Raw genomic sequence first — 13,045 nt, 5'->3', positions numbered from 1 at the left:
TGTCTAGTCAAGTACATCATCCGTGTTCTAATATTAGAGACTTTGCGTCATTACCCGGAGTGTTTTTGTTTGTCTGATGATGATTCACTCCATGTGACCAGTGGTCATGTGTGTGTGTGTGAAGAACCGGCCGGCCATAGAGTGTCGTCTGCTGCATGTAAACAAACAGCCACAAACTGTACGTAGCCTTACACCTCAGACGTCTATTCTTCGCGAGTGTTACAGTTTTCGGTTTACATAATAACATTTGGATTTATGCTTGTAGTTTTTAATTATTATGCATTATTAAAACTGAACTACAATTAATTAGTTCGTAGTAACATTCTATGATTGTAGGTAGACAGGTTATCTCCTTCATTACAATTCAAAACACCGGCTTGTTTAGCGAGACTACACAAGGAGGAAGACGGTTCAAAGGTCAATTTAGTCATCTGGTGGTTCGTGCGCTGCGTAAATCGACAGAAAAAGAAAACGATTAGCAGAACGCCGTGGGAGGAGGGTCAGAAGTGTCCGATTTTACCACAGAAAGCGAAAATAAGTACTCTTTGCTCGTCAAAGAACACACCTGAGGCAGACTGTTACGATTACAACCGGAAAAACCTACCAAATGTTCACCTGAAGAGCTTCGCTTAACTACCTTCATGGTTCAGCAAACAACGGTGTCACAGTACACAGTGCAGTACAGTGACTGGTTCTGATTTCACTGGTTGTAAACAAATATGGCGGAGTATTCTGGCTACAGCGACAGACTGACCCGATCATGCAGTTTTGATTCTACGTTTGAACAGATTTTACCTCCAGAGCAGTGGAAGATTTATTTGAGCAAGGACTCTGATATAAAGAGAGGACAGAAACTTGATCGGTCAACGTTTAATGGGTTTATGGATACAGATGGAAGGTTGGTTGATGTGCAAAGTTTTCGCCAGGCTGTATTTAGAGGTATGTATCTCCATGAGGAGGCTGGTCATCTCGCCACCTAGCAAGCTCGCCACCAACACAGTCGCCCCCTAACCGGCTCGCCCCGAGTTGTTACAAAGTCGCCCCCTGACAATGTCGCCCCCAAACAATGTCGCCCCCTAGCAAAGCCATTATATTATTATTACCGAAAGAATTCTTAACTATTTTATGGGGGCGACTTTGCTGAGGGCGACATTGTTTGGGGGCGACATTGCCAGGGGCGACTTTGTTGGTGGCGAGCTTGTCAGGTGGCGAGATGACCAGCATTCCTCCATGAGTGTCTAACCATGTCTAACTAAATAAATGAGTTTCAGTATAAACTTTTGTGACCATTTGTTATGTTTCAATATCATTATCAATAACATTTTTGTCACAATTTGTTATTGTTCAACAGACAACACTGCTATCATTACCTCAACATTGTTTGTATGTTTTTGTAAATAAGTGATTTAAAACTAGGTATCAAGGGGGGACAAGGACATAAATAACAATACAACTTACATACTACAAGTACAAGCTAGACTCAGTAACTGGTGCGCTTACGGAAAACATGTCCGTATGTCGCCACCACTTTTTCATTCGATATGAGTTAATAAAGTATCTAATTTACCTCAATGAGAGATATCTCCTTTTGTAAAAATGAGTGAAAAAGTGGTGGCGCCATACAGAAAGTTATCCACGCTTACTCCTTACTCCAGTATAAAATTGATACTGGATATTAAGCAGTGTCTTTCAAACTGCCTATTGTATCCAAGATGTTTCACAGATATTTCACAGCTTGTATTAAATGTGTATTTGTGTGTGTCTCTCTCTCTTACTAGTATAGTAGTCTATCATTGTAAGTTTATCAAATTATGTTCCATTATGTCATCCATAGGCGGAGTAGAGAAAGATGTTCGACGTGATGCATGGGCCTTTCTCTTTGGACTCTATCCTTTCCAGTCAACAAGAAGGTATCATCACCAATTCCATTGGACACTTTTCTGTAGAAATTTTAGCTTTTTTCTTTGTGGAAATTAGACAACAGTCAACTAAGTAGGCAAACAAACAACACTAGTCATGAAATCCAACTGCTATTATAAAAACAATTTGTTAACGGTAATCTTGCTGTACTATACTATCCACGTCTGAAGACAATGGTACAGTTCTCCCCATACACATACTAGTTAGTTGGTGGGCACGATAAACATACAGTACACTTTGATCAATACTGAAAAATAAACATCTGACATTTGATTTTCCTTTCAATATTTAGGTGAGGTTTGCAGTGTCACTTGTGTAAATCTCTATCAAGTAGTTTAAATGTAGTTCTGAAAAGAACCTGTGGTTGACAACTCAAGATTTGGATCAGTATGCTCTAATCGTCTTCAGTAGAATGCAGAGACTACTATCAGATCATACTGTTTTATTCTTTTCAGAACCAACACTACTCAAAAGAGATTTTCGCATTGTGTTATTACTGCAAACCTCACTTAACTATACTCCATGCAAAGTTTCAAATCTTCATTTTTAATGTAACGCATATTTTAATTACTGTATGTATGTTTGTTTTGCCAGAGAAAGAGAGGTTCTGTCCATGGAATACCACTACAGATATGAAGCTTTGAAAGCTCGATGGAAAGCCCTACTTGCCCTGACAACACCATCAAGTGATGCTCTTGAAAATGGCACAGGAGAAACTTATTTGTCCCGGAAAAACACCTTACCAAGCAATTGTCCACAACCGAACCCAACTGATTGTAGGTGCGGACAGACAGGTAAGAGGTGTTCTTGGAATCTTGTATCTCATACTATGGTTCTGCTATGTTCGTATTATGCATTTAGGCAAATCACTCATGTGGGATTCAAACCCACGAACGAACTTGCATTGCTAGAACAGGTGTCTTACCCTACTAGACCACCAAGCTGGCTCAGTGGCTAGAGGCAGTTTGAATCCTATTTTGCATCAGGGATAAAGAATACAATTCGTTTTAATCTTACACCGATGTGTATCAAGCACTGTATATTAAGTACTTTCCGGGCTCCTATAAGAGTAAGGTTACCAGCAAAAATACCATGTTACATTTACAATTTGTAACTGGTATCCTGCTCATTTCTGCTAAGCAAAAAAATTGTAAGCAATATTTTTTGCTTAAGCAGCTAATTTAGGATCAATACTGTAACTTTATGCATCTGCATTCGAAGTGTCTGCAAATGGCTAAACATGGCTAAACATTTAAAAATCAATATGGAGAATATAAAGAGCTACCACAAACTTGTGCCAATGAATGTAATAATAATAATAATAATAATAATAAGACTTGTAATGCGCACATATCCACCCTGCTGGGTGTTCAAGGCGCAGTAAAGTAATGATAATGTGAAAGACAACAACCTCATTGATTATTAAAAAGTAAGCATTTTCTTGTTTTTTCTCTAGAAGGAGGCAAGAGTAGTTCTAATGGACCACTTCATTCAGCAATGAAAACATCTGAAGATCAGAAACTACAGATGGAGTGTATGGAGCTACAAGCGAGGGTAGGTTTGATTTCAGTTTGAGTTTGTTGAAATTACATTTCACTGAGGTTGTGGAGAAAAATTATTGGTTGTTAACATGCACTAACATATAAGTAGTTTTCAAAAAAAAATGGAAAATGCAGTTGCCTGCCAGAAAGATTTGGTTATTTAGTCATAGTTCACCTGGGACAGTTTTCCCTTCTGATTGGTCAAGAGGATAATCACATGGCCATGTCTAAAGGTGCGATATAAACACAGTGAGTGTTCAAATGCGGGCACCATGAGTATGCAAAGTTCACGGCCAAGTTTAAGAATTTCTTTACAGAATGGTATTTATAAATGGAAATAACAAGTGGTTACTCAGTCTTAAAGGGTTGTTGAAAAACCTTGCAGGGTCGCAGCCGTGTAACAAAAGACCTATCCTTTGGCTCGGTCCTTTGGTCATTGGCCTCGACCCTGGTGGATTCCATTCAGTAAGGATATTAGTTACCAAATGGACTTTTATGTACAGCAAGTGGGGTTTTAACAAACAATTCATCACATGTGTGGTAACTGTTTTGATTCTCGTATCTTCATACTATGTTGTATAATGTTTATATTTTCCATCTAGATATATGCTGAAAGGGAGCCCTTAGATATTGATAATTTGGAATCATTCCGGAAAAGTATTCGCATCATAGATAAAGACGTACCAAGAACAGACAGGGATCATCCACACTTCAAGTAAGAATAGATTATTGTCTTGGTTTTAGAATCTTCCTGTTTGGTCAAAAAGTTCCAGATACGTGTTAAGTTCCAATTCAAACTGGATAAAATCATGGATTAAAGAAAGACTTGGATTGGAGACTGCCAACATAGGGCTAGTTAGCGCATATAGCCTCTGCCCGCTAGTCCAGATGTCGTAGGTTCAAATTCAGCTCTGGTCAATTTCTGTTTGTTCAACCCCAAATTAATTAAAATTCATCCAGTAAGTTTCCATGGGGTTTATTCAATGATGTTTAGAACAGAACTTCAATGAAAGAAACCTTTTCTAGTCCTGGATGTAACATTTTAGGTCACATTTAAGCAAAATACTGTGAACCTCACACATGACATTTTGTATCTCATAAAAGAGAAATTTAACTACATTTGTTATTGCCTCCACAGAGGGCCAGATAATCCTAATCTGAGCAGATTACGAGATATTCTCATCACATTTGCCGTCTTTCATCCTGGTAAGTCTGGAGTAAGAGTCACCGGATTTATTCAAGTATTACAATATTTGGAGATAACAATCAACAAGTTTTCATTTTAGTGTTAGACAGTGTTAGTACAATGTCATTTAGTCAGATAAGGTTAAAAACTAGGATTTAATAAGGAAGATTTGTATGTTCAATTGTTACAGTTCACAGCTTGGGCATACATCGTGTACGACTGCAGCCTTATAACCCATGGTTGTACCAGCTATTTGGATTTGTACACCTGACTACTAAAGTGTCTTGAAATCAGAATGAGGGTGTGGACTTAATAAAAGGAATGAAAGACTGAAATTTGCATGGGGTACATGAAGGAATACAGGATTGGAACTGCCTCTAGCTGTTGGGCAATTTCATGGTTTATTGGTTAGACATCTGCTCTAGAAATGCAAAGGTCATGAGTGCGAATCCCACCTGAGTAATACGTCTGTGGAATTATTTTTTACTGAACCAAGAGAAAGTACTGAGTTTGCAATGTTTAACACACATCAGTGTATGGGTTAAACACATTTATAAACACAACTTGAATGTTTTTGTTGTTCTCCAGAGGTGACTTATGCTCAGGGTATGAACGATGTTCTGAGTCGATTCTTTGTTGTAATGGACAGTGAAGTGGAGTCCTACTGGTGCTTTACGATATATCTAGAAACCATCTATAAAGATTTCCTTGAAGATGGCATGCTTCATAAACTTGGTAAGACTTGATTTTGGGAATATCTTATTATGCTTCCAAACGGACAGAATGCCAACATGATACGAGTCTACAGAAAGCTGCGTGGAGACTTTTAATAAGATGGGAATGATTGGACCTGCCACTCCCGTACCGTACCCTTATCTGCTATGCTGCTACTATTTCACAATTACTCATGTGTTTCAGCTTCTATGATTCCGTAATGTAATTGTTGCCCCCCCCCCACTTCTCTTCACCAAAGGGGGAAATGGGTACCCATGAACTTCTCTTCACCAAGGGGTAAATGGGTACCTGTGAACTTCTCTTCACCAAGGGGTAAATGGGTACCCATGAACTTCTCTTTACCAAGGGGTAAATGGGTACCCATGAACTTCTCTTCACCAATGGGGTAAATGGGTACCCATGAACTTCTCTTCACCAAGGGGTAAATGGGTACCTGTGAACTTCTCTTCACCAAGGGGTAAATGGGTACCCATGAACTTCTCTTCACCAAGGGGTTAATGGGTACCCGTGAACTTCCCTTCACCAAGGCGTAAATGGGTCCCCGTGAACTGCTCTTCACCAAGGGGTAAATGGGTACCCATGAACTTCTCCTCACCAAGGGGTAAATGGGTACCCGTGAACTTCTCTTCACCAAGGGGTAAATGGGTACCCATGAACTTCTCTTCACCAAGGGGTAAATGGGTACCCGTGAACTTCTCTTCACCAAGGAGTAAATGGGTACCCGTGAGGGCAAAGATGATTCATGTGATTGAAATAGCTGGTGTGCTACAAATTAGCAGCACAGGCTATATACTCAAAGGAAAAGTGGGCTTGTTTGAGGAATGAAATAAATGGTCCAGTGAACAGGGGTATTACTGTTGGAGTGCCATGAGGGCCAATGAGTGATGGATTTGAGGGATGTATAAGAAGCCACTACTATTATTATTGTTATTATACAATCTTCACTTTTTACGCTTTGTTGTCAAGGCTTACACATATTTATCCAACTGACAGTTTAGGAAAAACAACAGCACAGTACCTTGTTGAGGTTATAATACATTTCCTGTATTTTTACTTTCCCTTTCCTTTTAGAAATTTTACAACAGATGCTGCAGGAAATTGATCCACTCCTATATGAACACTTAGCACAATGTGACATTGGTGATCTTATGTTCTGCCACAGGTAAAGAATGTGTCTTTATTTATTTAGTTAATGTTTTGTTGATACTCCAAATGTTATGAAGTTAAACAAACTTATTTGGTGAAAAGCACTAAAGCTGTTGATATTGTAGCCTACTTTGAGAATGGATTCCCTATGAAGTAATATGGTTTGGATAATACTTCACACAACAACTTTTGAAACGGACGCAATTCATGTATGAATTGTTTATCAGATTTCTGAGGGTTGGTGTGTTCGTGAATGCTGCCATTTAAGTAAAATGGCAAAAGTTGACTTTGGTAATAATGCTTAATAGTAATACACAAAGAGTGTTTCACACGTTTGTCCTGTTTTAAATAGTTTTAAAATGAAAAAGCATTGCAATAAACAACAAACACAAAACAATGTACTTAATTTCAAACAAACAAACTCTTCACACTATTTGCTCAGATGGCTGTTACTATGTTTCAAGCGTGAGTTTCCATATGAAGAAAGCTTGATGATATTTGAAATCATCAGCAGTCAACATCTTGAATTGTCATCAGAAACTGCAGAAAGAGCAAGGGATGTAGCAAGGGCAAGAGACTTCTTAAAAGGAGGTAAGTGACTGGATTCACATCTAAACTATTCATAGACAAACGCTTCGAAGCTAACAATTGAACAGTCACATATTTACATTGCGTGTAGTTGCTGAGCAGATAAAGAGGAATGGACTCAAGCTCCTGTGTTTCTGTTTTAGCAAAGGTGGGTTCGAGTCTCGGTCGTGACACCCATGTCCCTAAACAAGATGCCTAACCATTATTGCTGCATTCTCCGAATGGGACGTAAAGCCATTGTCCAGTGTGTTTTGTAATGCTTGTATAAGAACCCAGCGGTTTCCTCCGTTGTTCCTGGTTTGATTGGCTGCATACTGCGCCACAACAATTTGTAAAGGAATTGGTCTCACACTTCAAACACGTAGCCTCACAATACCTTGCAGGAAAATACTGAATGTTGAAGCGTCGTGAGCGTCACGGAGTGACGGATTTGAGTCCTATACAATAAGCAATGTGCACCTGACACAAATTCCTGTTGCCTAAGTCAACACATGCGCTCACACGCAGTGTGTACATCTTCAACCATTTGAAGGCTGCACTTTATAAGGAAGAAGAAGAAGAAGAGGCCACTATTATTATCAGTATTATTAAACAAGTGGCACTGTCAAAAAAAAAATTCATATTGTTTTTATTAAAGTTTAATAGAAGAAATCTTTTGAAGTGGTGCGGTTTTAAATAGCTGACATACTGTTTTTGTTTAAATGTTCAGGTGGTTATAAAAGAATTCATGCAGGAGTAGTGCGGACAGATTTCACCTTTGAACTCTTTGTGTGTACAACCATCTTATATGATAACCGAAAGGCATTGATGGAGTGTGTGGATTCTGCTACAGTTTTTCAATATGTAGTCAATGGGTAAGTACATGTTTATTTGGCTGGCAACTGCTATTTTCATGGGTTTTCTGAACAGCATATCTTTTTCTATGAGCCAAAACTAAGATGAGGCTTCTACAACGAGAATACTGAACATTAAGGTCACTGTGCTTGGTGGGAAAGTATCAATTCGTATATTTGAACTGTCACCATGGAAATTGTCACGCTACTTCACAGACCAATCTAAAGACTGAAATTCAAGATCAAGAGTTTGTCCAGATACCATTCCATAAAACTACTATGAGTGTATAAAACAGCACAAAATTAGACATGAAAGTGGTTGGAGATGTTTTTAAATTTAAACAAGAGTTTTGATCCTTAAAGTCGGATGGGTGTGACCTGCCATATTACATTCACTCCAACTGTGTTTATATTATAATAATAATACCAACTTTTACGTAGTGCAATTCCAAAGAACTTCAAACATAATAACCATGGGCCATCCATTGCGTTTAAAGTCTGTGCTGCCAACTATGAAGCAAACCAAGCTAAAATATTCGTTCGAACTGTCTGGCCTCACAGGTCCCCATTTACTTTTGGGTGATGAGCAGCAATTAGAAGTGCTCATTACCCTTGAGACGGAGTACCAATTAATCAAACCCTCTCATGACTAATTAAGCCATCTCTCCAAAGTGCAATGACACATGGACTCGGGAGTCATAATCCTTGAGATGCAAAACTAGGCCATGTCTAATTGGGGGATCAGGTCTCAGAGATGTTTTTTTTATAACAGTTTACACTCATTTTACTTAACACATAAATATCCCATGTCAAAAACAGAGGATCCAACCCTCTGATAGTGATAAGTGGTGCTGGTTTTGTGTGTGTATGCAACAGGCTTATTGCATAGTGTAGGGCCTATGTGCTTTCCAACTCACCCCACCCCTAGCCCTATATAGGATCCTTCCTCTGTGAAGGTACACATAATGCCAAGTGAAAGGCCACCAGGGGTGGATTTCACAAAGGTACTTAGGACTAGTCCTAGGCAATGCTAAGATATAGGACTGGTCCTAAGTTAGGACCAGTAACCCATCCTAACTCAGGACTGGTCCTATCTCTTAGCATTGCCTAGGACTAGTCCTAAGTTAGGACTACCTTTGTGAAATCCCCCCCCCCCCCCAACGGGCTTACATGTACCCCACCCCAATGCCATCAAACTGTGTGGGAAAAACTGATAGATGCTTTCTGTTTGCTCCTTATGTTTTAATATTTAAAAATATAAGAGTACTCAAATAGACAATAGCTGGGCATGTAAACAAAATCACTTCAGGTAGAAATTGTTGGGAAATGCATTTTTGACATATCTTGGACGATATAGATGTAAATAACGGTATTCCACAGCAACAGGATAAGTGGGAGGCTGACACACCCATAAGAGTTAATCCTGTTTACAATCAACGTACTCTCTTTTCACTTACATGTTTTTTTTTATTGTCGCAGGTTATCATACAACCTAGACCTCCAACATGTGGTATGCCTCGCTGAGAAAATGCTCCTAGCATACTGCACGGCATCAGCAGTCAAAGACAGCTTTGAACTTGTGGAACATGAGAGTGACTGAAGCAAAGATCCAAGCATTTAAAGTATGTTTCTGTTTGTGTCCAGGAATTATTTGCAGTTTTTTTTTAATGCAAATATTGTTCTGCCAGTACTTGTAAAAGGTTTAAAAAACAGCATTGACTAAAGGGCTAGAGACCTTTATCACGTTTTGGCCATCTTGATTTTCCTCCATTCCAACTCATCGTAACCAAACTGAGGCTGGACGAAATAAAAGTCTGGTGCCGTGTTTGTGCAATGAATTTCAGCATTCATTACTGTTATTAGAAACAGGAAACATGACCAAGATGGTGACAGCATGATAAAGGTCTATAAGCCTGGAGTTATGTCACTCATTAGCCATCAAATGTGTAAGGTGCCTGCTTGATGTGCTTCATGTGAATGATTTTTGTCTTGAAACTTACTGGTTACTAAGTTCATACTAGAAACCCTTTTTTCTAGAATGTATTTTCTTTTGAAATGAAGTCACATTCGAGAAAACTGTAAATGAAAACCCAAATAAAATGCCACAGCTGATTTCAGTTGTCAAAACACAAATTAAGGACAATGTGTTTACATGCTAAAAATCGGCATGGTTTTTCAAATTTTTTCCTGACTTACACAAAGGATTTAGCCCAAATGTTAACAGGTTAGATGTTTAATGCATATGGTTGATCACACAAATACATAAACACTGTCTGCGACTATTTTGTAAGTTTTCATTTTCTGTGTAATTACCTACAGCCCATGAACCAACTCGATTTTCTTGTTTGACTTGATATAAGGTGAATTTCCATGTAAATGTTTAATGTCAGTGCCTGAACTTTAATGTTTTTTCCATGCCTGAATTAATATTTATATTTTTTAAGTCTTTCTTAACAGTGCATTCCTCATTTATAAAGGCAAATGGTGTGTAAAAAATGGCTATGCAGGAAAGAGTAATTGAGTTAACATCATTAATCTTTTTGCATTATTAGTGTGAATATTTAATCAATAATTTATTTAATGTCCAGGTCCCTAACTGCTCACACTTGGAGAGTTACAGCCCGAAATAGGGGCGGGGGGGGGGGGGGAAGTTTGGCGATTGTTTGCATCAGTGTTGAAATGCTGTTCTCTCACAAGAACATTGCATTGCATGACTAGTGGTCATCACATTGCTTGATCATTGGTCATTGGATTGCATGGCTAGTGGTCATTGCATTGCCTTACAAGTGTTCTTTGTATTGCATGATCAGTGGCCATTGCATTGCAATACAAATGGTCATTGCTTCGCATGGCTAGTGGTAATTGTATTGCATGATCAGTGGTCATTTCATCAATCATAAAAGCATATTCTTCTGCAACCACAAAAGCTTTGAGCAGCTGAAAATAGTTTTGAAAAGATGGACATCTGTTATTTAAAAAACCTTCCAAATAAATCCCAATGGATAGCTAGGCTACCACATTGCATTTGAACAGTTGTTTAAAAAAAAAGAGAGTCATAGTCAGTCAAACTTGACATAAAAGATTTTTTTCTTAATAGTACCAATGTCAGGGGAATCGATGCAGTTTAAAGCATGATGTGAATGTGTGACAGGTTTGTTCTGCTTCTACGTGCCTTGTCTTTGCTATTCCGTAAAAACTACGTGTCCCCGCTCAAACCTTGCACTGAAATATTGTAGAAATACTTTTGTACTGCCAATTAGTGTCACAAGTAATAACTAAATGTAAATTGATGTGTACATAGAAGTTGTAATGTTTACCGAAAACAGTAACAAGTAGTTGATGATTTTTGTTTATTGTTTGAGGTAAAAGTTCAATGGTAAACAATGACATTAAGTCTTATCCTTTAGAAACAAAGGGCAGATTTGGTGTTTTGAAATCTGCGTTTATTTTAAATCCTCAAATTTTATCAATAAGTTGGTATCCTCAAATTTATAGATTTGTTTCTGTACATAACTTTCTCGACTACAATATTTTATGAAACAATGGGTTCATAACTTTTTCGACAACAACATTTTATGAAACAATGGGTTCATAAAAAAATTAAACAAAAACCATCTCTGAAAAATGTCAATAGTTACACGAAGATGTTAATGTACTTGGTATCGGGAAAATGAACTCATTAAAAACCAATCCCTTAAAAACACAACTTGTAAATAGTTAAAGTATTTATCATAGCCAGTCACATTATCTATTTGTGTATTAACCAATGTCACTGTTCTTTAGGCCGAAAAGAAATAGGCTGGCCCGTTTGGGAATTTTAAGTCAGCATTAGAATCATTACATTGCATGCCAGATACCAGACAAAGATGGCTGCTGTGTCAGCAGGGTCAAGTTTTGTCGAACTCTTGCTTGTTAAGTGTCATATTCAGGTTCCTCAGTAAGGGAAAGATGATACACTGTAGATGCTGAACAAATATGAAATTGTGTTTGTTATAATTTGTTATAATTGTGTTATCCGTCCTCTTTTCCTTTATGATGTGTATGTATGTCACTGCCTTCAAATGACCAATTCGATGACCAATCGATCAAAACATTCTCACAGATTTGATTTGTTATTTATGCATATGTTGGGATACACCAAGTGGGAGAACTGGGGTCGATTTCACAAAGAGTTAGGACTAGTCCTAACTTAGGACTAGTCCTAGGAGATATACAAATTGCATGGATAGTCCTAGGTTATGACAAGTAACTGGTCCTAACTCGAGATAAGACTAGTCCTAACTCTTTGTGAAATCCACCCCAGGTCTTTGACAATAACCAAACGTAAGCAGTGCCTTTAACTGAACTCATCATTAGAAATGTGTGAAATCTAAGGGAAAGTGAGAGCTTTTCAGTTCAAACATCAACATGCTCGGAGGCAGTTGTAAAAACGATGCAATTTCCCCACAAACTGTTTACTCTGTTGTAAATCAACTGGATGTTTCGTTGCACAAAATAGAACTTCAATATCAACTCATACACTGATTTTATCATTATTAAGTTGATTAATTTAATATGATTTTTAAACTTTTCTATTTTTCAGTGAAAATGGAAAACAGTGACTATTTAACTAATTTAAGATTGTTTTCTTGCCATCTGTTAATCAGAAAGCCAAAGATGTGTTAATGACTCCAATGAATGTTAGCGACTCTCATGAATAACAATAAAATATTTGAAATTTTATTTACAAGGTTTTGTTTTGTCATTTCATTTCGAGTGGTCTTTCATACGAAAACATTTAGAGTGTTACTACATAAACAAGATATTGCAAACTGAAAACAATGTTTACTGTACAGGTTCAACCAAGTATTTTTTAAAAGTCTGTTTGTTCATAAAATATAATTAACATCTTTATGCTCAAGTTGATGCTCAAGTTTTCGAGAAAGTTTTGTGACTTTGTGAGTGTACAAACTGCAAGACATTGGTTTTGTATAGGAATGCGACGTGTTTTTGGCCTTGCAAGGCGAGGGACACGATCTGAACTAATCACAATATTCAGGAAAATAACCAGTTTTAGATTAAATATTGATCACTAATTATAGTGATAATCGGTACAA

At 37.8% G+C, this 13,045-nt stretch overlaps 1 protein-coding gene across 1 annotated transcript; it reads left to right on the top strand.

The window, feature by feature from the left end:
• Positions 1-455: 455 nt before the first annotated feature.
• Positions 456-10,574, top strand: LOC117294061 (TBC1 domain family member 15-like). The gene is made up of 11 exons (XM_033776576.1): positions 456-939; positions 1,835-1,910; positions 2,515-2,714; positions 3,377-3,474; positions 4,064-4,176; positions 4,600-4,667; positions 5,236-5,382; positions 6,454-6,544; positions 6,971-7,119; positions 7,826-7,970; positions 9,429-10,574. The coding sequence occupies exons 1-11, from the start codon at positions 720-722 to the stop codon at positions 9,547-9,549; spliced, it is 1,428 nt and encodes a 475-aa protein (XP_033632467.1). The 5' UTR covers positions 456-719; the 3' UTR covers positions 9,550-10,574.
• Positions 10,575-13,045: the final 2,471 nt, after the last annotated feature.

Source organism: Asterias rubens, chromosome 8 (genome assembly GCF_902459465.1).
Source record: "Asterias rubens chromosome 8, eAstRub1.3, whole genome shotgun sequence".
Taxonomy (NCBI): Eukaryota; Metazoa; Echinodermata; class Asteroidea; order Forcipulatida; family Asteriidae; genus Asterias; species Asterias rubens.
This window is presented reverse-complemented; position numbering and strand designations above follow the sequence as displayed.

Coding starts and splice junctions, on each gene's coding strand:
- LOC117294061 (XM_033776576.1), top strand. CDS start 720: ATGGCGGAGTATTCTGGCTACAGCGACAGACTGACCCGATCATGCAGT. Junction 2,715..3,376: donor TTGTAGGTGCGGACAGACAG/GTAAGAGGTGTT, acceptor TTTTTTCTCTAG/AAGGAGGCAAGAGTAGTTCT. Junction 6,545..6,970: donor GATCTTATGTTCTGCCACAG/GTAAAGAATGTG, acceptor CTATTTGCTCAG/ATGGCTGTTACTATGTTTCA.